Genomic DNA, 25,727 nt, shown 5'->3' on the forward strand with positions numbered 1-25,727 from the left:
CTCACATCTAGGTATTTGAGAGCAGAATACTCCTCTGGGTAGTCCTCCCTGCGGAAGGAGGGTAGGCAGAGCTGCTGATTCACATGGAAACGAGAAACAATCTTGGGCAGGAAGGAAGGCACCGTGCGAATAGACACTCCTGCCTCAGTGAACTGCAGGAAGGGTTCCCGACATGATAGCGCTTGGAGCTCGGAAACTCGTCTGGCTGAAGTGATAGCCACCAAAAAGACTGCTTTCAACGTCAGGTCTTTCATAGATGCCCTCGACAAGGGTTCAAACGGCGGCTTCTGCAAGGCTCTTAGCACTAGATTGAGATTCCACGCAGGCACCACCGAGCGCACAGGAGGGCGAAGGTGATTAACTCCCTTGAGAAAGTGCACCACATCTGGCTGCGAGGCCAGGGAAGCACCCTTCAGACGACCCCTGAAGCAAGCCAGAGCCGCTACCTGGACTTTAAGGGAACTGAGCGACAAGCCTTTCTCCAGACCTTCTTGCAGGAACGCCAACACTGACAAAATTGGAGCCAGGCCGTAAGACCAAAGGGGGAGGGATCCTCCATCACCACAGGACCCTGATGCAACAGGCCCCGCACCGCTGGCAGCCGCAGAGGGCCGTCCACCGAGAGCCTGATCAAGTCCACATACCAGGGACGTCTGGGCCAGTCCAGACCCACCAGGATTATCCGACCGGGATGCTTTGCCACCCGGTCTAGCACCCTGCCCAACATGGGCCAGGGCGGGAACACATAGAGAAGCTCTTGTGTCGGCCACCATTGGAGAAGAGCATCTACTCCCAGAGATCAAGGGTCCCGTCCTCTGCTGAAAAAGCGCGGCACTTGGCAATTGGCCGATGACGCCATCAGATCCATGCTCGGCTGGCCCCAGCGCTTCGTGATGTCCAAGAACGCCTGAGCTGATAGCTGCCACTCTCCGGGATCCAAGGTATGGTGACTGAGAAAGTCCACCTTGACATTCATGACTCCCGCAATGTGGGCCGCCAACAGCTGTTCCAGGTTCGCTTCCGCCCACTGGCATAGATTCATGGCCTCCTTGGCTAGAGGGGCACTCTTGGTACCTCTCTGGCGATTGACATAGGCCATGGCAGACAGGACCCATACTGGCTTCAGCACCAGTACCGGGAGAAACTCCAAAAGCGCCAACCGAATGGCTCTGAGTTCCAGGAGGTTGATAGACCACTTTGCCTCTGCAGGAGACCAGAGGCCCTGCGCTGTCCTTCCCAAACAGTGGGCTCCCCAGCCCGTCAACGAGGCGTCCGTCGTGACGACAACCCACTCCGGGGTCAAAAGAGGCATCCCTGCGGACAGCTTGTCTGTCCTCAGCCACCAGCCCAGCGCCTTGCGCACCGCTGGATCCAAGGGAAGGCGCACAGCGTAATCCTCCGACACTGGAGTCCATCGCTGCAGCAGAGAGTGCTGTAGAGGTCTCATATGGGCCCTGGCCCAGGGCACTACTTCCATCGTGGCCGTCATAGAGCCCAACAGCTGCACATAGTCCCAAGCCCTATGTGGCTACTAGGGAACTGGTCCACCTGAGCCTGAAGCTTGACAATCCGATTGTCTGGCAGGAACACTCCGCCCACTTGGGTGTCGAAACGACCTCCCAGATACTCCAGGGACTGAGTCGGGCGCAGCTGGCTTTTCTCCCAGTTGATGATCCACCCCAGGGAGCTCAAAAGAGCAATCCCCCGGTCTAAAGCTCTGCCGCACTCTGCATAAGAGGGGGCTCGGATCAACCAGTCGTCCAGATAAGGATGGACTTGTACTCCTTCCTTTCGTAGGAAGGCCGCGATGACCACCATTACTTTGGAGAAGGTCCGCGGAGCCGTAGCCAACCCGAATGGGAGGGCTCTGAACTGGAAGTGTCGGCCCAGGACTGCAAAACGCAGAAAGCGTTGATGAGGAGGCCAAATGGGAATATGCAAGTAAGCTTCCTTGATGTCCAAGAATGCCAGGAACTACCCTGCCTTCACTGCCGCTATAACAGAGCGGAGAGTCTCCATTCAGAAGTGCCGAACTTTCAAGGCCCGATTGACCAGTTTTGAGGTCGAGGATAGGCCGCACAGAACCTCCTTTCTTTGGTACCACAAAGAAAATGGAGTAACGTCCCTTGCCAAGCTGATCTTCTGGCACCGGAACAACCGCACCCAGGCGGATCAGATTGTCCAAAGTCTGCTGCACTGCCACAGCTTTGACCGGAGACTTGCAGGGAGAGTGCACAAACCCGTCTCTTAAGGGTCGGCAGAACTCTAGCTTGTAGCCGTCTCTGATGACTTCCAGCACCCAAGCGTCTGAAGTTACCCTGGTCCACTCGCCCAGAAACGAGGATAGGCGTCCTCCAATCTGCTCTGGGCCATGGACCAGGGCCCCGTCATTGGGTACGAGACCCTGGGGGAGGACCGGAGGACGCACCTCCGGGACGGCGGTCTCTGCGCAAGGAATGCTGCTTGGAGGAGAAGTTCCTCTTGAAGGAAGAGGGGGCAGAGGAGCCCGACTTGCCCGGGCGATACCGATAGGCTTCCTGAAACCATCCTTTGGAGGAACCGGGACGGGCACCACTGGCCCGAGCCCTGACCTCTGGTAACCTCTTGCCCTTGGACGTGCCGAGATCGGTCACAATCTTGTCCAGCTCGACCCCAAAAAGCAGCTTGCCTTTAAAAGGCAACTTAGCCAGGCGAGGCTTAGAGGCGTGGTCAGCAGACCAATGCTTCAGCCAAAGCCAGCGCCGAGCAGAGACTGTCTGAGCCATACCTTTAGCCGAGGCTCTCAAGACATCATACAGCAAGTCTGCCAAGTAGGCCAGCCCTCAAGGAAGGATCCGAGGGGGAAGCCCGCTGCACAATCGTCAGGCACGCCCTGGCCACATAGGAGCCACAAACTGAGGCCTGCAAACTTAAAGCAGCCGCCTCGAAAGACGACTTTAAAGCCGCCTCCAATCTTCTGTCTTGGGCGTCCTTTAGGGCCGTGCCACCTTCCACCGGCAATGCCGTTTTCTTAGTCACCGCAGTGATTAAGGAGTCCACGGTAGGCCAAAGAAAGGCCTCCCGTTCGCCTTCAGGCAGAGGATAGAGGCGGGACATAGCCCTAGCCACTTTAAGGCTCGCTTCTGGGAAATCCCATTGAGCCGAAATCAAGGTGTGCATGGCTTCATGCACGTGGAAGATTCTAGGTGGGCGCTTCGTCCCCAGCATAATGGCAGAGCCAGCAGAGGCTGAGGGAGAGACGTCCTCCGGAGAGGAAATCTTCAAAATGCTCATGGCCTGCACTAACAAGTTGGGCAAATCCTCTGAGCGAAAGATCCGCGTTGCAGAGGGGTCATCCGCTCCATCCGAGCGGGAATCCGTCTCCTCCAAGGAATTCCCAAAGGACCGTTGGGAGAACTCAGATACGCTGCCCTCATCTACATCAGAGGAGACAGAGTCCTCTAGGGCCTGGAAATCCACCCGAGGGCGTTTGCTTCCTGAGGCCTCAACCCCTTTATCAGACAGGGGAGCAGGGGCAGCGTTATGCATAAGAAAAGCCTGATGCAGCAGCAAAATAAACTCAGGGGAGAAACCCCCCAGACTGTGCACTTCTGCAGCCTGGGCCACGGCCCTAGACGCACCCTCAACCGGCGCTTGCAAGAGCGGGGGAGAAACATGCTGCGCATCCAAAATGGCGTCCGGCGCGAACTCCGAGAAGGAGCCGCGCGGGAAGAACGGCGCTTAACTTTGGCCGCTTTCTTGCTGGCACCCGAATCAAGGGCGACTATAGCATTAACGTCTCCCACCTTGAGGGCGGCCCAAGAAGAAGCCGTCCAAGCAGAGTGGCCGGCCAAAATGGGGGGCACGAGCAGCGGGGGATGGGCGCTTAAGGCGGGAAAAACCACCGCACCGGAGGAAGAACCAGACCACTGACTGGGCTCTAAACTGACGCCCACAAAAGGCGATTCAGGCTTTGAAACCCCCGCATCCCCGCTAGACGCGCACATGCGGTCCTGGGAGCGATTCTTCGCGCCCTCGCCCTCCGACGCCATAAGCCACGTGGAGACCGATTGGGGAACCCCTGCCTGCTACAAAAGGTAAAAATTACCTGCTCCTCGCTGTAACGAACCGGTGTCCCAGTGAGCAGCTGCAATAAACGCTGATCTAAACGTTGAAATAAACGCCCTTAAAGGACGTCCAAAAAATTTTTTTTTTTTAACGGAGCCAGTGGGAGGGGGGTCGAAAAGGAGGGACCTGGGACCACCAGGTTTGCACTTGCTCAAGAAGAGCCCTCAACCCCAGGCACTCAACAAAACCTAAGAATTAGGCCTGGAGACCTAGCCAGAGCTGCTGCTGTGTGTGACCACCACCTGCTGACATAGAGAATATACTGGGGAGTTTCCGGCAGCACATGACCACATATAGGGAGGCAAAAGGATTGCTCTCTATCTCCACCTGCTGGTAGATGGACACAACCCACTAGTCTATGGATTGATCAGCATGATGATATGGAAACAGACACCTAAACATAATACACATAGAAGGGCTTGAAATAATTCCATAAGGCATGCTCTGTATGCTTTCAAACTGAGGAAACAATATAAACAGGAATAAAAACAAAAAACAAAGCTATTCTCTACTCCACTAGATTACAATAAAATTGGGGGAGGAAAGAAAGCTGTAGAATCCTCAATGGAAAATAAGGAACAAAAAAGAAAGGCACTAGGTGTGAATATCTTCCTTATATAAGAAAATTAAAGGTAAGAAAAATAAAAGAGGTCCAAATGCTGCAAATCAATACTATTAAAAACACAAAGCAGCATATGCTGAGCCGGTAGTTGTTTTTAAAATCTTTAATCAATTAAAAACAACCTTAATAAAGGTTGACAATATTCATAGCTGATTTATCCCCTGGAAGCCTGTTTTAAGTTTACATCAGGGGCTGGAGACCCCTACACCTGCAACCCTATAAACATTTTAGGTGGATTGTCTGTCATTATACAGTTATAAATTTGCCTGTGAAGCAGGCGGTGCCGAAACATGTTGGGCATATTAACTACTATATAAAGGGTTTTGGACTTATTCTCTGCTTTTATTAAGGTTGTTTTTAATTGATTAAAGATTTAAAAAAAACAAGCTACTGGCTCAGCAATGCATATGCTGCTCTACATTATTGATATAATAAAACTAGTCATTATCCTCCACTTGAATAGAAGAAACTTTCAGCTTCGTAATATCTAAAAAGGATCACAACTGCTCAGGGAAAAAGTAAAGATACTTAACAGGGGCGGACTGAAAGTATTCTGGGCTCACGGGCACCGAGAGTATTCTGGACCGCCCACTACCACCACCGCTGCCCCTGCCCCCCCCCCCCCAGACGCTACTGCTGCACCCCCCCATGTTCCACTGCCCCCCCCCCCCCACACACATGCTACTGCCACCCCTGCAGTCCTTACCTTGAAGGGCCTTGGTGGTCTAGTGGCTTCTTCGGGGGCAGGAAAGAACCCCACTCTTTCCTGCCCGCCTGCTGCCGCTACTCTGACCGGCACGAGTTTTCAAAATGGCTGCCAAGACTTCCTGCTGTAGTCTCGCGAGAATCTCAGCAGCCATTTTTAAAATACATTGGCAGAGATGCCAAGGGTGGCCCATCCCAATGCTGAAGATTGAAGGCCAAATGAATGAGATTTTTCTCGCGAGCCCCTGACAAGTCTTAAACCAGCTCTAATATATTGTTTTTTTTGTTTGAAAATTTACTACACAGTACTTAAAAAGAGATTGACAAACATCACAAAATCTATATCAATGAGGAGAAGAAAAGAAAAACAAACACTAATCTAAGGAACACAACAACATATCCTCTCACCAGTAGCAAGCATATTATGAATTTATACAAAACCCTACAAAAGTCACTCGGGACCTGTATGACACAAATCTACTGTTCCATAACAGCATCAAGGACCTTCCTAGGAAAAGGCAGCATTGGAAATATCGCAGTGAGCCTAGAGCATCAATACATTTATTGGGAAAACTGAGCAAGCTGGATTACTACTACTACAGGTCCCACCAAACAATCAACACTAACAGAATACCTGGCCTTGGTCACCTGTAAACAAAAATACAGGATAAGTGACCACAAATTAAGGGGTCCTTTCACTAACGCTTAGCGAGTGCTAATGGAATTAGCAGCACTAAGTGCTGCACGTCGTATTTTATACTTATGGGCCACAGGGCACTTAGCGCACACAAATTCCCATTAGCGCATACTAAGCTTTAGTAAAAGGGTCACTAAGAGTAGAAATACGTAAACAACAATTAGCTTGAAAGCTCAAGACGCCAGACTGTACATGCAGCACAACACCAGATAAAGAGAAAATGTTGCATTTCCTTATGTACAGTGAAAAATAGAAAGTTAGCAGATGTCAATTCCCAAAACTGACTCATTGCAATCAATAAATGGAAAATACAATTATTTCTCTACCATTATGCCTGATAATTTTATTTTTATAAGCATAGTGGTCCTAGTCTCTGCTCCTTATCATATCTTAAATCATTGGCCAGGGCCTCCTGCCCATTTGCAATGTTTTCCTCTCCTCCTGACTTCTTAATTTCTTCCACTCAAGACATTGATTTTTTTTTTTTTTAATTCTCAGCTTCCTCTGATACATTTTTTTTGCCTCTCAAATTTTATCCCTCTTTCTCATCCAGGGCCAGATGCACTAAGCTTAACGAGCCCTTAACGAGCAAGTAGTAAGCCCTGGCATGCACTAAATACTTTTTCCGAGTACAGTAGCAGCTAACGAAAATGGAATGCAGATGAGCAAATTGTGTAGAAACCCCATTGTAATGAGATGCACTAACCTTTTCTGATTGCCTTAACGCAGGAAAATGGTGGAAAATCTAACGAGAGGTCTGTACTTCTCGTTGGGGCTGCGCGGACTTGGAAAACTTATAAAATATATTTTTTTTAAATCGGGAGGGGGCAAAAACGGCCACGTGCTCGTCATGCACGGCCATTATGGGCAGTCTTCACCAGAAAAAATGGCCAAGTGCTCGTCAGGCGCGTTTATGGATGTTCTTCATATATTATTAAAAAATAAAATCACAGGCTTCAATGCTGCAGGCTCTTTTTTTGGACACCGGAATAATAAAAACTTCTTTTTTGGCCGTCTTTCACTCAGCTGAGTGACCCGGAAGTCTCTGAGCCAATCACAGCTGAGCTAAACGTGTTGTGATTGGCTCAGAGATTTCCGGGTCTCTCAGCTGAGTGAAAGACGGCCAAAAAGGAAGTTTTTATTATTCCGGTGTCCAAGAAAAGAGCCTGCAGCATCGGAGCCTGTGATTTTTTTTTTTTTAAATAATATATGAAGAACGTCCATAAATGCAGTGAAAAGCTTTGTTAAGAAGAGAGATGAGAAGAAGACCTGAACGAATTGTACTTTTCCAAACCTGAGGGAAGGGAGCATGGAAAGGGGGCTGGCATAACTAAATGATATGTTGTTCTCAGAACCAGTCATACTGTAGGTACGCAGCTTCTTTCTTGCAGTCGCTCAGGTTGGCTTTAGCCTGCCTTCTTCCGTCAGTTCACTGGCCTGGATGGCTCCTCCCCTGGTTTACGCATCTTACAAAAGTATACCATACAAAAGATAGAAACATGAGCAATAGGGCAGCTAAGGGAAGACAGTCAAGCATCACCGGGACCATATGTCATAGTACATAAGTATTGCCATACTGTGAAAGACCAAAGATCCATCAAGCCCAGCAACCTGTTTCCAACAGTGGCCAATCCATGTCACAAATACCTGGCAAAATCCCAAAAATGTACAAAACATTTTATACTGCTTATCCCAGAAACAGTGGATTTTCCCCAAGTCCATTTAATAACGGTCTATGGACTTTTCCTTTAGGAAGCCGTCCAAACCTTTTTTAAACTCCCTTTACCACATTCTCTGGCGACGAATTCCAGAGTTTAATTACATGTTGAGTGAAGAAAGATTTTCTCAGATTTGTTTTAAATTTACTACATTGTAGTTTCATTGCATGCCCCCTAGTCCTAGTATTTTTGGAAAGCGTAAACAGACGCTTCACATCTACCCGTTCAACTCCACTCATTATTTTATAGACCTCTCTCATATCTCCCCTCAGCTGCCTTTTCTCCAAGCTGAAGAGCCCTAGCCGCTTTAGCCTTTCCTCATAGGGAAGTCGTCCCATCCCCTTTATCATTTTCTTCGCCCAAGTTCTCTGTAAAGAAATGACTTGAACTTAAGAAAAGAAAGTTCTAGGCGACTGGTCAGTGGTAGATCATGCCACAATCTAGGAGAAAGGAAGAAAAGGCAGAATGGTGAATAGATTCCCAATGCACATTCTTAGGGTTGGGTAATCAACCTGTTAGAATCAAGCTAGCACAACAAACAGGATGGAGTATATGGAATAGTGAATGTTGACAAATATGAAGGCTGGCCCAGGCTTTATGGATTAAAATGAGAATTTTAAACAAAATCTGGTAGCTGATTGGAAGCCAGTGAAGACGGGTAAGAAGAAAGTAATGTGGTTAGATTTTTTGGCTCTACAAAGAAACCTTGCTGCCACATTTTTAACAGTTTGCAGATGTTTGAGTCGGATGTGAGAAACACCATACAGAATTACAAAAAAGCGTGACAGGCCGAATGTAAAGCAGAAAAATCAAGAAAGCTGCGGAGGAAATGAAGGGTGCAAAGTGAAACAAAGCAAGATCTTACCACTTCAGAGATCTATTTCAAGGACAATTGGGAATCAAACTAAATGTATAGATACTTAAAATTAGTGACTAGGGGAATCGGATGTCCAAATAACGCAGGAACAAAAGTAGGGCGGGACAGTGCACCAGATATCCGGCAAGTGGATATCAAAGGTTAGAGTTTCCTTGTGCATAATAAACAATGTATGCTTCTCTTGAGCGGCACAAGCTCCATCAACAAATATCCGAATTCTCTGTCTCATGAAAGTCAGCTTGTGAATTTATAGAGTAAAAGCACAATAGCATATTCAAATGCTGTTCCAACACAAAGCTAACCAGTAATGTTGTTGTAGCATCTAAGCCATTAGTTCCTTCTCATGAGGTCCTCTGTTTACTGGCCAGAAGAAAAACCAACCCCAAAAAACTTTATTCATCAGCAGTATACAGAAGCAGAGATATGCAGTACTTCAACCAAGGGCAACATACTAGTCACTTTATTTATTTATTTAGTTACATTTGTACCCCGCACTTTCCCACTCATGGCAGGCTTAATGCGGAAGGCAATGGAGGGTTAAGTGATTTGCCCAGAGTCACAAGGAGCTGACTGTGCCGGGAATCAAACTCAGTTCCTCAGTTCCCCAGGACCAAAGTCCACCACCCTAACCACTAGGCCACTCCTCCACTTTCGAGTTCAACCAAAGATTCAAGTATCTAGCCTGGTTGTCTGTCTGTTCCAACCTCTGGTTTATAGCTAATTTGTCCTGAACCAAAGCATTGATCACCCTACTCGAATCAACATCTCTTTCCATGGTCCCCACCCCTCTTCTGATATTCCTTTCCAAGAGTCTTATGCTTCTGGGCTATCACTCACACAGTCTGAACCAAGGAGCTCACTCCTTTTCAGTAGTAGCTCAAGGTGAGTTACATTCAGGTCTAGTAAGCATTTCCAGAGGGCTTACAGTCTGGCAATAGAGGGTTAAGGGGAGAATTATTAAGGAGGGCTACCATTAAGACGTGTTATTTTAGTGTTAACCCCAGTTATTATGTAACTAACCCCCCCCCCCCCCCCCGTTTACTAAGCAGCGCTAATGGCTGTCAGGCGCTAATGCCGACACAGCCCATTCACTTTGAAAGGCTTAGTAAATGGTGGGGGGGGGGGGGGGGGGGGGAGTAAGTCTTATTGCATAAAACGGGACCTGTGCTAAAAAGAATGAGTTATTGGTAAAATTAGCATATCTTAACGGTAGCCTGCGTTGATAACTACATCCAAGTGACTTGTTCAACGTTACTACTAGCACCACTCTAATTTGAACCTTGGTTTCCCTGGTTCTCAGTCTACTACTCTAACTTTTGGGCTATTCCTCTATGCCACATTATAACCTCATGCTTCTTCCTCAGCAGGTTATTCATCCAATTAAGGGGCAAAACCATTTAAACAGTATCAAAAGAGAAAGAAAATCAACAATTCATAATTAAATATTTAAAAAAGTGTTATCTACCTGCAAAAAACTGCTTTTCCTAAGTTCTGTACAAGTGATTTTTCCTGACCAGGATCTATTGACTGTATAAAATATCCTCTGTATAACCTGTAACACAACAAAGCTAGAAATAGAAAGGCTGCACATTTTTATACAAAACAAATTCCTAATCTGCATGCAATCACAGAAACAAAGAGAACTATTCAAAATAAGATTTAGTACATTTCTAAAAGAAAATAGAAGTAAAAGCAAATTAGGAGGAAAAACACTGTTTTTTTTTTTGCGTTGAACAGGAAGAGCTGATCTGAAAAACCTGAGTCAAAAATACAGCTCTTGTAAACCTTCATTAAATGTAGTTCCAAAAGCAAGTTTAAGGCAAATACTGGTTGTATTTATTTATTTATTTAACAGATTTCTAGACCACTTTTCAAAGACCAGCAAAGCAGTGAACATATACATAGAATAACAAAGTAGTAACAAACTGTGGCATGTAATCAAAATTCAAGGCTTAAAATATCTATAAAACATCATCTATCTATATATATATATATATATATATATATATATATATATAAAGCACTTAGGTTGTGTCTGTCAGTGCACTCTGTTCTAAGACTCCAGCAGTTGGAGATGCAGCTGTCGGGTCTCAGTTAGGAACAGGCTGGTGGATGGAGCCAGCATTCATGACAGCTCAATTGGCCTGCACAGCTCTCAGGGGAGCAGTTTCACTGGTGATGTAGTTGGGGAGGCAGCATGATGGCATAGGGATAAAGAGGTAAGGAAACAGGTGCTGGGGTTGACAATATCAGTGGGATGAAGAGGGGAATCATCCACCAGCAAATTTCACAGAGTTAAACTTACACATTAGTTATTGTATTATTATCTACCAACAGATATTACCTGCTAGACAAGATGTGTTTAACAAAGTAAAAACAAAGGCATAAAAATGCAGGAAAGTTGATAAAATTTCTGGTAAGTGATCAATTAAGCTCCATAAGAGCATAAATTTATAGATTTAGTGGTCCAAAATTGTACATCCCACTTAAATAAAAACCTCACAAAGAATTCCCATTAATACATAAAAATTTGGGACATCACTCTTTAAAAAAGAAAAAAATTGGGCAGCACTTGGTCATATATATTTACAATGGATAACTGTAATTGTCCCCCTCAGTGAGCTCAGAGTCCCCAGTTATAAGTATCAAAAATGAGATCTGCAAATGTCCTCAGGGAACACTGCCCGAGCCTGTGCCCTGGGCCCTAGTAGAGTGAAGGACAGATACAGGTCCCAGCAAGATAGTGCCTGCAGCTCAGAGATTCTACAAGCAAATGTGATAGCTATCAGAAACACCGCCCTGATAGTAAAGCCTTTGGTAGAAACTGAGTGCAGAGGCTCAAATGGAGCCCCAGGTAGTTCCTGGAGCACCACAATGAGGTTCCATGAAAACAGCTAGAGCCACTACCTGGGCCCTCAGGGAGCTCAGAACCAGCTCATGATCTAGGCCTAGCTGCAGAACCCCCCCCCCCCCCCCGGCGTGGAGCAGCATAGAGACCACCGTGGGGGAAGAACCTGAGCATCTCCAAACATCTCCTCCCAATGGCCAAGCCATAAGACTGAAGAAACCCGGATCTTCCATGTCTACTGGCCCTTGCCGGAGCAGATCCCAACCCATGGGCAGCAGAAGAGGATCCTCCACCAGGAGGCGTTGAAGAACCTTATGCCACGGCCTGTGATGCCAGTCCAGCACCACAAGCAGGACCAGATGAAGATGATGTGCAATCCTGTGCAACTCCGCCAACTGAACAGTTGATCCTGGAAGCCATCATTGAACTGTAGAGAGCTCCAGTGATCCAGAATAAGCTGTAAGGCCTGTTGTCCTAGACCTCCCAGGTCCAGAAGGGAACGACTGAGAATGTCCGTTCGTACCATGCCCTTGTCCACAATGTGGTCTGCTGAAAGGGCCAGCAGGTGGGTCTCTGCCCATCGATAGACAAGTTGCCTCCACTGCAGTGGGCACATATGAACCCTCGCCCAAGGCACCACCTCCAACATAGCAGCCATGGAACCCAAGAGCTGCAAGTAACCAACAATTGTGGGCCCCAGGAGATCACACAACTGGCGCAACTGTGCCCAGAGCTTCTCTGGAAGAAAAAACATCCCTCTAGCCTTGCCGAAGCAGACCCCGAGATACTCCAGGGATTGAGACAAGGCCAGATGACTCTTGGCTGGTAGTGTACCAAGAGGGAAATGACCTGCAAGGTAGCCAAACTGGCCTCCAAAGATGAGTTGACCTGAATCAGCCACTTGTCTAGGCAGGGATGAACCCGAATACCCTTATGATAGAGATGTGCAATCACTACCCACATCACCTTGGAAAATGTGTGAGGTGTCATAACCAGGCCAAAGGGCAAGTCCTGAAACTGAAAGTGCCACCCCAACACACAGAAGCACAGATATCTCTTGTGATAATTTCCATTGGGGAAGTGGAGGTAGGCTTCCTTGAGGTCCAGGGAAGTCAAGAACTCCCCCAGCTGCATTGAGACTACAAATGAGCAAAAAGCTTCCATCCAGAAGTACTGGACTCACAGACAAGCACCCATCCCCTTGAGGTCTAGGATGGGGGCGAAAGGAACCACCCTTCTTTAGGATCATGAAATAGCTGAAGTACCTCTCCAGGCCATGCTCCGCCAGTGGAACAGGTTCCACCACTCCTATATCTCACAGATGCTGAAGAGTAAGAGTGACAGCTTGGCACTATAGAGCCAAGCCACAGGGAGAGACCCCTCTCGATCATCTCCAGAACCCACTGATCTGAGGTGATATAGACTCATTGCAGGAGAGACAGCCTGCCTCCCACCAGAAACAAGGGGCCTGGTGCACCATCACTGGGCAGGCCGAGCACTTGCAGTCTTACCTGAGGAACCTGCTTGCTTACAGCCTCGAAAGAACCCACTTGAAGGACCTACTCTGCCCTCCGCCTGGGTCAAAGGGCGCTGAGTGTATACCCGAAGCAGTCTGTCTCCTTGAAGCCGAGGATCTCTGTGCACACTCACAGGAGCTCAGGGAGATGGACAGCCACACCTCCTCCATATCCTTCTCCAACTTTTCCAAGTCATTACCACAAAGCAAGCACCCCCTAAATGGCTGCCGACTCAAAAGCTTCTTAGAAGCCACATCCACACCCAGTGGCAAAGCCACAACCAACGGCAACCCCTGCCACCGGAAGCCAGATGGACTAGATTGTAGAGAATGTCTGCCCTAAAAGACCATCCCAGCACCTGGCGAGAAATCTCCGGGGAACCCTAGCAACCGCTGGAGCCAATGCAGCATGGAGATATGTAACTGCCACAATAGCAGTCTGAATGCTGAGGCCCCCACCAAAAATGCCAGGCGGAAATGCTGCTCCACTTTCTTTTCCTGCAGCTCCCTAACAGCTAAGCAGTCCCCTTGGATAGGTACAGCAGGCGCCTTCCTGACTGCCGTAACTAGGACATCCACCTTTGGGAAGACCCAACACTTCTCAACCTCCTCAGCAAAGGCATAAAGACAATCAAGATAGCTGGTCACCCCAAAATGACCATCTGGAGACTCCACTCTGCCATCATCATGCAGATAAGAGCCTTATGAAGCAGAAAATGCTTTGGGGCCCTGAGAGGCCCACTGCAAGATGATTAAGCATAGCCAAGGCCCCCATGACCTTGTCTAAGAGACAAGACAGCTCCTCACGACAAAAGAGAAGGAACCCATAGGGCAGCTTTCTACAGCCTCCCGACAGAAAGGGTCCTTGTAACTAGAGTTCATGGGGGACTGGGAGCCCAAGAGAACCGCTGAGTCCTCCTCTGCTCCCTCCAAAGAACCTGGACTCTCAGGAATGAGTAGATCCGTTCTCTGGTTTTGATACCCCAAAACGTGGCCCCTGCCACTCTTAGGGGCTACTCACCAAGAGGATAATTGTTAGGGTTAGAGCTAGGGCTAGGTCCCAAGAGGAGATCTGTGCAGGGCCTGCTTAACCATCTGGGTCAAGCTATGGAGCCAAAAACAACACCAAAGCCCAGTGCCTGTCACATGACCAGGAATGTATTCTTCCTGTGAGTGAATTGAGAGAGAAGGGAGGATTCTAACTGCCAATTTGTTTTGGTAGGAACACTGTGACAAGAACATTTCCATTTGGGCTTAAGTAGGGGAGGGGAACAGCACATGTAAAATGCTCACAGAGAGAAAAGACAAACTGAATGAGCCACATTTACACACACTATAAAAATAGCCCATTAAAACTAATCAGTTGCTGGCCTTGCAGACTGTGCAGCTTATACTGACCAGCATGCCCAACCACATGGCAGGTAGGCTCACCTTGGCCTACCACAGCCCAGGGCTACCACATATCTCCGCCGTCCCTGGCTCTTTCTCTGGGTACACCTAGAGAGAAATTCCCTAAGTTCTTTAAAATATCATTAGCCCCCGACAAAGGGCATAAAGATAGCCAGGCCAATAGTAGCGAGCACTTTTGGAGAGCCTGGGAGCTGCAGGGGGAGTCCATGAGGAGTACACCAAAACATGGTGAATGGGCAAAAGAGGCAGGGGGATGGGGATCTGCACTCCTCAGGCAAGGCCAAAGCCTCACACAGTGGCATTAAGAAGTGTGACTAGGGTCTGAAGAGCCAAGCTAGAATGTGGTAGATTTAAAACAAATAGGAGAAAGCTTTTCTTTACTCAGCGCGTAGTTAGACTCTGGAACTCGTTGCCGGAAAATGTAGTGACAGCAGTGGGCACTGCTGAGTTTAAAAGGGGTTTGGACAGATTCCTGAAGGAAAAGTCCATTGAACATTATTAATTTAAATTTTTGTTTTGTTTTTGGGTTTTTGCCGGGTTCTTGAGGCCTGGATTTGCCACTGTCGGAGACAGGATGCTGGGCTTGATGGACCCTTGGTCTTTTCTCAGTATGGCGGTGCTTATGTTCTTATCCGAGCTCAACCAGGTACGGTCTTGTGACTGTGACCTTGTTGGTGATGTCACTGGCAGAATTCAGTTTTCTCTACCTCCACCACAGGAAGGGATAACACCCATTTCTGCAGAATGGTTTTGCTGATGCTAAAAAAATAGGATGTTTAGGTGTTGGGAGGTAATGAAGAGAGTAGGTGAGAGAGAGAGATAGAAAGAAAGACAAAAAAAATAATTAATCTACCTCGTTCTGGGTCAACTCCATCCAACAAAATATTTTCCTGTTGATCTAGTGGCCTCCTCCAAACCCCATCCCCTAACCAAAGAGATGCCCTCAATGCCCCCCCCCCCCCAAAAGGCATCACCCCCAAAAATCCCTGGTGGTCTAATGGACCCCTTCCCCATATTCTCAATACCCCCCCCCCCCTAAAAAAATAACCCCTGGGGATAGTCTAGTGCATCCCAACCCAGCCTCCCTTACAGACCCCTCTTCCCCCATATATCTTTAAATTAGGAGGCAGAAGCAATGCCCATTTACACCTACCTGCCTTTGCACCACCACCATCTTTCAAAATGATGGCACCTGACCCTGCATGGTATACCTTGGCACGCACCATGTGGGGGTCAGTTTGCAAAATAAGGTCATTTTTGCCTTATTTGGCAAGATGTACCATACAAAGTCAGGAACTGCCATTTTGAAAGATGAGAACACGGGGGCAAAAGCAAGCACTCCTGCCTTGAAATTAGGAGGCAGATTTAAAGGTATGGAAAGAGAGGTCTGGGGAACGGGGAGTCACGGCTCACTAGACCAGAGCATTTTTTTTTTTGGGGGGGGGGGGGAGGATTGGCTTATCAGGAGGTTCATCTCTAGGGTTGGGGGGGGGGATCAGTGATCTGGGGAAAATTGCCACACCACCTCAGATCACTGAAACCAACTTGCAGCTTCTCTATGCCTGCTATGGCTAGAATATTGCTGCTTTACTTGAAAGCTCTGAAGTGTCCATCTTTAACCATCTTGGATCCAGCAGGGGATTTTTCAAATCCAAGATTTGTCTGACTAACTCACTAATATATCCTGACATACCTTATAAGTATCAACTTCTTGACATAGGTGATACCATACAAGTTAACTCTTAACTCTGAGATTTTACACATAACCTCTACTCCTGAGCGTTCCTTGCTCTACTGCCATTCATCTTGCTCTCCTCAATTACATATTAAATACTGTATTATATTCTACATTGATATTAGCTCTCTTAAAGAAACATTTTTTTATACATGAAATGTTCTGCAGAGATATCTGAAGACACAACCTATGAGACTTTCAATGCGTATGTACATCTACACTTAATCAACATATCCAGTTTCCCCAAATAATTCTAGAAAACACTTTGATACAGGGTTATTCAAGAACTATCTTTTATATATCTTTCCAATATCTCCAAATATTTATGTGATATGCTGGGCAGCTTGTCACTAGTTATAAAAAATTTACCACCAAAAGGCGTTAAATGGCACATTAAAGGCCACAGATTGTAGTCTGTACTATGGCGGGTCAGATAAGCTGATAGCGGGAACTTTATTGCCCTTTTGGAACTGCGCTTAAGATTACTTTGTGCAAGGGGATATTATGTTAGCTGAGAAAGTTACTGATTAGAAGCCCATGATTAAGCATCCACTTAATTCTGTAAATAAAGGTATCTAGTATGCTAGTATTCTGACTCATATGGAAAGGGAAGATATTGAACTGCCCTGGAGGGACTAGCCTAAGACAGTGTACTTATACTAAGAACATATAAAAGTGCAAACTACTATGTTTTTATTTTCTTAGAACTAAAAATACTGCTTTAATATACTAAAGGGGATTATTTTAAAAGCATTTTCATATATAAGTAACAGCATCTATACACGTAGACAGCACACACATGGAAATGGTAAGGGGGCCAACACACCATGCAGAGATTTCAAGAGTGCATGGTCAGTACATGGTTTGGGTATGTCTTGGGCAGGATAAAGTGAAAGCTACATACCTGTAGAAGGTATTCTCCGAGGTCAGCAGGCTGATTGTTCTCACTGATGGGTGACGTCCGCGGCAGCCCCTCCAATCGGAGATCTTCCCTAGCAAAGACGTTTGCTAAGCCTCGCGCGCGCACACCGCGCATGCATGACCGTCTTCCCGCCCGAACTCGCTCGTGTTCGTCAGTCCAGTAAATAGCAAAGACAAGGGAAGACACAACTCCAAAGGGGAGGTGGGTGGGTTTGTGAGAACAATCAGCCTGCTGTCCTGGGAGAATACCTTCTACAGGTATGTAGCTTTCGCTTTCTCCGAGGACAAGCAGGCAGTTTGTTCTCACTGATGATGTATCCCTAGCCCCCAGGCTCACTCAAAACAACAAACATTGGTCAATTGGGCCTCGAAACGGCGATGACATAACTAAGATTGACCTAAACTTATTCAACTAACTGAGAGTGCAGCCTGGAACAGAATAAAAATGGGCCTAGGGGGGTGGAGTTGGATTCTAGACCCCGAACAGATTCTGCAGCACCGACTGCCCGAACCGACTGTCGCGTCGAGTATCCTGCTATAGGCAGTAATGCGATGTGAATGTGTGGACAGATGACCACGTCGCAGCCTTGCAAATCTCTTCGATAGTGGCTGACTTCAAGTGGGCCACTGACGCTGCCATGGCCCTAACACTATGAGCCGTGACATGACTCTCAAGAGCCAGCCCAGACTGGGCATAAGCGAAGGAGATGCAATCTGCTAGCCAATTAGAAATGGTGCGTTTCCCGACAGCCACTCACCTCCTGTTGGGATCAAAAGAAACAAACAATTGGGCGGACTGTTTGTGGGGCTGTGTCCGCTCCAGATAGAAGGCCAATGCTCTCTTGCAGTCCAATGTGTGCAGTTGACGTTCAGCAGGGCGGGTATGCGGACGGGGAAAGAATGTTGGCAAGACAATTGACTGGTTCAGATGGAACTCCGACACCACCTTTGGCAAGAACTTAGGGTGAGTGCGGAGGACTACTCTATTATGATGAAATTTGGTATAAGGAGCATGAGCTACTAGGGTTTGAAGCTCACTGACTCTGCGAGCTGAAGTGACTGTCACCAAGAAAATGACCTTCCAGGTCAAGTACTTCAGATGGCAGGAATCCAGTGGCTCGAAAGGGGGTTTCATCAGCTGGGTGAGAACGACATTGAGATCCCATGACACTGTAGGAGGTTTGACGGGGGGCTTTGACAAAAGCAAACCTCTCATGAACCGAACAACTAAAGGCTGTCCCGAGATCGGCTTACATTCCACACGGTAATGGTATGCACTAATCGCACTAAGATGAACTCTTACAGAGTTGGTCTTAAGACCAGACTCGGACAAGTGCAGAAGGTATTCATGCAGGGTCTGTGTAGGACAAGAGCGAGGATCTAGGGCCTTGCTGTCACACCAGACGGCAAACCTCCGCCATAGAAAGAAGTAACTCTTCTTAGTGGAATCTTTCCTGTAAGCAAGAAAGACTCTGGAGACACCCTCTGAGAGACCCAAGGAGGCGAAATCTACACTCTCAACATCCAGGTGGTTGGGATGCAGAAGCGCCCCCTCGTTCTGAGTAATGAGGGTCGGAAAACACTCCAATCTCCATGGTTCTTTGGAAGACAATTCCAGAAGAAGAGGGAACCATATCTGACGCGGCCAAAAGGGAGCAATCAGAATCATGGTGCCTCGATCCTGCTTGAGTTTCAGCAAAGTCTTCCCCACCAAAGGTATGGGAGGATAGGCATACAGGAGGCCCTCCCCCCAATGCAGGAGGAAGGCATCCGACGCTAGTCTGCCGTGGGCCTGAAGTCTGGAACAGAACTGAGGGACTTTGTGATTGTTTTGAGCGGCGAAGAGATCCACCAAGGGGGTGCCCCACACTTGAAAGATCTTGCATACCACTTGGGAATTGAGTGACCACTCGTGAGGTTGCATGATCCTGCTCAATCTGTCGGCCAGACTGTTTACGCCTGCCAGATAGGTGGCTTGAAGAAACATGCCGTTCCGGTGAGCCCAAAGCCACAGTATGACGACCTTCTGACACAGGGGGCGAGATCCGGTGCCCCCCTGCTTGTTGATGTAGTACATGGCAACCTGATTGTCCGTCTGAATTTGAATAATTTGATGGGACAGCCGATCTCTGAAGGCCTTTAGAGCGTTCCAGTCTGCTCATAACTCCAGGAGGTTGATCTGTAGATCTTGTTCCGGGAGGGACCAACTCCCTTGGGTGTGAAGCCCATCTACATGAGCTCCCCACCCCAGGAGAGACGCATCCGTCGTCAGCACCTTTTGTGGCTGAGGAATTTGGAAAGGACGTCCCAGAGTCAAATTGGACCGTATTGTCCACCAATGAAGGGACTGAAGAAAACTGTGGACAGCAGGATTACGTCCTCTAGGTCCCCAGCAGCTTGGTACCACTGAGACGCTAGGGTCCACTGAGCTGATCTCATGTGGAGGTGGGCCATGGGGGTCACATGCACTGTGGAGGCCATGTGGCCGAGCAATCTCAACATCTGCCAAGCTGTGATCTGCTGGGACGCTCGTACCCAGGAAACAAGGGACAGAACATTGTTGGCCCTTGCTTCAGGAAGGTAGGCACGAGCTGTCTGAGAATCCAGCAGAGCCCCTATGAATTCGAGTTTCTGAAAAGGAAGAAGGTGGGACTTTGGATAATGTATCACAAACCCTAGTAGCTCCAGGAGTTGAATAGTCATCTGCATGGACTGTAGAGCTCCTGCCTCGGAGGTGTTCTTCACCAGTCAATCGTCGAGGTAAGGGAACATGTGCACTCCCAGTCTGCGTAGAAATGCCGCTACCACAGCCAGGCACTTTGTGAACTGGGCGCGGAGGCGAGACCAAAGGGTAGCACACAATACTGAAAGTGCCGTGTTCCCATCGAAATCGAAGATACTGTCTGTGGGCTGGCAGTATCGGGATATGAGTGTAAGCATCCTTTAAGTCCAGAGAGCACAGCCAATCGTTTTCCTGAATCATGGGAAGAAGGGTGACCAGGGAAAGCATCCTGAACTTTTCTCGGACCAGATATATGTTCAGGGCCCTTAGGTCTAGGATGGGACGCATTCCCCCCCCCCCCCCCCCCCCATTTTATTTTCCACAAGGAAGTACCTGGAATAGAATCCCAGCCCTTCTTGCCCCGGTAGCATGGGCTCAACTGCATTGGCGCTGAGAAGGGCGTAGAGTTCCTCTGCAAGTACCTGCTTGTGCTGGAAGCTGAAGGATTGAGCTCCTGGTGGGCAATTTGGAGGCTTGGAAACCAAATTGAGGGAGTATCCCAGACGGACTATTTGGAGAACCCACTGATCGGAGGTTATGAGAGGCCACCTTTGGTGAAAAAATTTTAACCTCCCCCCGACCAGCAGATCGTCCGGCACAGACACTTTGACTTCGGCTATGCTCTGCTGGAGCCAGTCAAAAGCCCGTCCCTTGCTTTTGCTGGGGAGCCGCAGGGGCTTGCTGAGTCGCGCGCTGGGGCTTGGCCTGAGCAGCAGGCTGGCGAGAGGGAGAATTGTACCTACGCCTATTAGAAGAATAGGTAACAGTCCTTCTTCCGCCATAAAAACGTCTACCAGTTGAGGTAGATGCTGAAGGCGCCCGGCGGGAGAATTTGTCGAAAGCGGTGTCCCGCTGGTGGAGCTGCTCTACCACCTGTTCGACCTTTTCACCAAAAATATTATCCCCCCCGGCAAGGAGAATTCGCAATCCGCTACTGAATCCTATTTTCCAGGTCGGAGGCATGCAGCCATGAGAGTCTGCGCATCACCACACCTTGAGCAGCGGCCCTGGACGCGACATCAAAATTATCATAAACACCCCTGGCCAGGAATTTAGGACACTCCTTCAGCTGCCTGACCACCTGCTGAAAAGGCTTGGCTTGCTCAGAAGGAAGCTTATCCACCAAGTCCGCCAACTGCCGCACATTGTTCCGCATATGAATGCTCGTGTAGAGCTGGTAAGACTGGATTTTGGCTAAGAGCATTGATGAATGGTAGGCCTTCCTCCCAAAAGAATCCAAGGTTTTAGAGTCTCTGCCCGGGGGCGCCGAAGCATACTCTCTAGAACTCTTGACCTTCTTAAGGGCCAGATCCACAACCCGAGAGTCGTGAGGCAACTCAGTCCGCATCAACTCAGGGTCCCCATGGATCCGATACTGGGACTCGATCTTCTTGGGAATGTGGGGATTAGTTAGCGGCTTTGCCCAGTTCTCCAGCAGTGTCTTCTTGAAGACATGATGCATAGGTACTGTGGACGATTCCTTAGGTGGCGAAGGATAGTCCAAAAGCTCAAACATTTCTGCCCTTGGCTCATCCTCCGTAACCACAGGGAAGGGAATTGCCGTAGACATTTCCCGGACAAAGGCCGCAAAAGATAGACTCTCAGGAGGAGAAAGCTGTCTTTCAGGGGAGGGAATGGGATCAGAAGGAAGATCGTCAGACTCCTCATCTGAGAAATATCTGACGTCTTCCTCTGCTTCCCACGAGGCCTCACCATCGGTGTCGGACACTAGTTCATGAACCTCTGTCCGAAGCTGTGCCCGCCTCGACTCCATAGACACATGGCCATGGTGGGAACGTTGAGAAGTAGACTCCCGCATCTGCGGCGATGAAGCTCCCTTCATCGACGTCATCGGAAAGTCTGCTTGGGAGGCAGCCGACGCGGGCACCGCAAGCGGTACCGGCACCGGAGACCTCACGACGGGCAAGGGGCCAGCTGTCACCTCACCTGACAGCACGGGCGGCGCAAGCACCCCTGGTACCGGAGAAGGGCGCAACATCTCCTGCAGGATCCCTGGAAGGATGGCCCTGAGGCTCTTGTTTAGAGCGGCTGTCGAGGAAGGCTGGGAATCCGGTACAGGCGACGAACTGAGAATCTGCTCGGGGCGTGGAGGCGGTACCGGGCTGTCCAGGGTAGAGCGCATCGACACCTCCTGAATAAAGGGTGAGCGGTCCTCCCGGCGTCGATGCCTAGTGGGTGCCGACTCCCTCGGCGACCCAGAGCTCTCGGTACCACGACAGGAAGGTGACCGGTGCCGATGCTTCTTTGCCTTCACACGAAGCATGTCACCGGAACCTCCCGGTACCGACGAGGAGGACGTCGAATCCAAGCGCCTCTTCCTCGGGGCCGGGTCCAAAGAAGGTCGATCCCTGGGGGGCTGTACCGCAGGAGCCCTTGAGGCAGGGGGAGAACTACTCGAGGGCTCACTGCCACCAGCAGGGGAATGGACAGCCCTCACCTGCACTCCAGACAAAGAGGCACCCTCCGACGACATCAGTACCAACGATAATCTCGGTACCGTAGACGCTGGAGCACCGGTCGATGACCTCGGTACCCCCGACGTCGATGCACCGGCTGATGACCTCGATACTGAGACCGTCGAAACACCAGGCGAGGCCCCGAACAGAACGTTCTACTGGGCCAATCTCGCCGCCTGAGTTCTCTTTTTTAACAAACAACAGAGAGTACAGGCCTGGGGACGGTGCCCAGCCCCCAGACACTGAAGGCACGAAGCGTGCCTATCAGTGAGCGAGATAGCCCGGTTGCACTGGGTGCACTTCTTGAAGCTGCTGGGAGGCTTCGATGACATGGGCGGAAAAATCACGCCAGCGAAATCAAAATTTGCGATGATGGCAAAGGCACCAAAAATAAAAAGGGAGAAAAATTCGTACGGGTGGCCAACAGGGCCGCTATCGAAAGCGAAAGGAAACTTGTATGGGAAAAACAACTCGAAAATAAGGAAAGTTTTCTTTTTTTTTTTTTTTTTTTAAAGAACACGCGAAGTAGTACAAAAAAGAAGACTTCCAAAACGGAAGAACGCAAGAAAAGCGCGAGGGTCTCCTCAGGGCACAGAACGACGGTAAACACAGCCGTCCCGAGCACGGAAAAAAGAAGACTGACGAACACTAGCGAGTTTGGGCGGGAAGACGGTCACGCATGCGCGGTGTGCATGCACGCGCGAGGCCTAGCAAACGTCTTTGCTAGGGAAGATCTCCGATTGGAGGGGCTGCCGCGGACATCGCCCATCAGTGAGAACAAGCTGCCTGCTTGTCCTCGGAGAAAAATCTATACATGGACTTCCCATTTTATAAAGGAAACACGTGTTTACGGAAAAAAAAATTGTTGAAATTGACAACAGCTCATTGCCATACACAGATTTTCTTTTGAGTGCTAACTTCAGCCAGGGCTTTTACACAAGGGATTAAGGGCACAATTATCCTTACTATCCCACTGATTTTCTGGATACTAGTAAAATGGCTGTTACAGCTATGTGGGCTGGCAAAAACACATATACTCCAACACGTCCTAGGTATTTTACAGAAGTTTCTGAGCATGTACTAACCTGGAAGTCTGAATTCTGATCTGAATATTCTATGTAATATGGACCTTTGCAATAATATGTATCGAGAGTCATATTAATTAACACAGAATTAAGTCCATAATAAAAAGGTCAGCCTTTTAAAGATTAAATTTTTCTTAATCAAACTGGGAATAGAATGTTTGTATCTAATAACAGATCAATTTAAAAAGCAATAAATTGTGCAATGATCACTCACTTTGCTATATAATACTTACTGTGGTAATGTAGCGAGAATGAAATTCAGATGCTTCTTTTAAAAATGTTAAATGGGGATTAGTGTTCACCACATCCTATGCAGAAAGCAGAAAAAAGTATATGAAGTTAAAAGATGGTACCTGAAGAAAGTGATCATAGCCCTCTGGAGGGCTGCAGAAAAATGTACAACTTTGCCAGTGATATTGGATGAATATGCTGGTCAAGTTTAGCTTATTCAAAAATTTAATTATACTGCCTTTTGATTACATGCAAAATGGTTTATAAATCTACTAAAACCAAATATAAAATAATCTGAAATTACAAATAAAAACAGTATAAAGTAACTACAACAAAAACAAAATAAGGAAAACCAGAGTCAATCAAAATATTATAGACATCCATCCACACCAAAATAAAGGGGCCTTATCCAAGTCTTCCTCCAGAAGAGCCCCAACCCATTCTAAGAAAGATAAATCAAGAATCAGCAAAAAGCCTCAGTGAAAAGATAAGTTCAAATCTAGTCAACCACAGAGACTTCATTTCTTAAAGATGGCAGTGAATTTCATAAGGTTGGAGCTTAAATATACAAAAATGTAATGATATTCAGATTCTAGATGGATTATGAATGGAGAAGGGATAGTTAATAGGTTGTCACTCTGGAATCAAAAGGTGCATAAAGGATGATATGGAACCCTTACCTAATTAAATGGTACCTCTGAAAAAATTTCTGTGTCAAAACGTATCTTGGAAAAAAACAGGAAGCCAAATGTTGAAATATCAACAATGGAGTAACATAATATCTGTTAGCATTAGATAAGATTAGCTGTAATATTTTGTTAATTATTTTAAGCACCTTATGGCAGCCGTTAAGTACAATGATTTTCCATTGAGAGCTAGTGAAAAGGCAAAGGGACCTGAACTTTCCAGTGACATCACCAATATAAGATGTGGTGCTGTCTCGAACAATTCAACTTGCTAATGCCGAAGCACAAAAATAGGCAACAACAAATATATACAACATCCAATAACAAGGGACCCACCAAAGGGACTCTCTGCAGTGGGTATAAATTATGTCACCTTACCAAGGCAGAGAACCAGAACTTTCCAGTACCATCACTAATATATATTCTACTAGTAAAAAAAGGCCTGTTTCTGACAGAAATGAAACGGGCGCTAGCAAGGTTTTCCTCGGAGTATGTGTGAGAGATGGAGTGTGTGTGTGTCAGAGAGAGAATGAGAGAGAGACAGAGTGTGTGTGTATGTGTGTGTGTGTGTGAGAGACAGTGTCTGTGTGTGTGAGACTGTGTGTGTGTGACAGAGAGATAGAGTGTGATAGACAGAGAGTGTGTCAGAGAGAATGTATATGAGAGACAGTGAGTGTGTGCCCCCCCTCTAGCAGGTCCCCCACCCCCCCCTTTCGCAGGGCCCCCATCCCCACCTCTACCTCTCTGGTCTCAGGACCCCCTCCCCACCTCCCTCTCCCCTGCCCCCCCCCCCCTCCAGTCATCCATGTCCAGCGACCCTCCTCTCCCCCTGCCCCCCCTGCAGCCAACCATGTCTAGCGAGCCTCCCCTCCCCCTGCCCCCCTTCAGCCACCCATGTCCAGCGACCCTTCCTTCCCCCCCGCGCATCAAACCCCCTCGCCACCCGCAGCTGCCACTGGTAACGCTGTCCAGCCGCTGCTGCTTCTCCTCTTGAGCAGCAGCGGCCGCTACAAAAAGAAAAAAAGCAATAAATATTTTAAAACATCAAGCGCGGCATTGCAGACAGCCATCAGGCATTGGCTGTCGGCTCTGCAGCCGCTCCTCCTCTCGCCTGTCACGTCACTGCGCTCCTCCGGGGTCTTACTCCAGGGGCAGTGACGTGGACGCGAGAGGAGGAGTGGCTGCAGAGCCGACAGCCAATGCCTGATGGCTGTCTGCGGTGCCGCGCTTGATGTTTTAAAACATTTATGGCAGCAGCGGCCGGACAGTACTCCAGTGACTGAAGACATCCCCCTGCTCATTTGGGTTTG

The 25,727-nt window shown here is 48.2% G+C and overlaps 1 protein-coding gene across 4 annotated transcripts in view; it reads right to left on the reverse strand.

Moving 5' to 3' along the window:
* Positions 1-25,727, reverse strand: part of LOC115470596 (serine/threonine-protein phosphatase 2A regulatory subunit B'' subunit beta-like) — a 221,493-nt gene that overhangs the window by 79,252 nt on the left and 116,514 nt on the right. For all 4 annotated transcript variants that reach the window (XM_030203885.1, XM_030203886.1, XM_030203884.1 and 1 more), the window contains 2 exons: positions 23,734-23,808; positions 10,192-10,278 (listed from right to left, as the gene is read on the reverse strand). In XM_030203885.1, coding sequence (XP_030059745.1) covers positions 10,192-10,278; positions 23,734-23,808 — 162 coding nt within the window. The remainder of the gene's footprint in view (positions 1-10,191; positions 10,279-23,733; positions 23,809-25,727) is intronic.

Source organism: Microcaecilia unicolor, chromosome 5 (genome assembly GCF_901765095.1).
Source record: "Microcaecilia unicolor chromosome 5, aMicUni1.1, whole genome shotgun sequence".
NCBI lineage: Eukaryota > Metazoa > Chordata > Amphibia > Gymnophiona > Siphonopidae > Microcaecilia > Microcaecilia unicolor.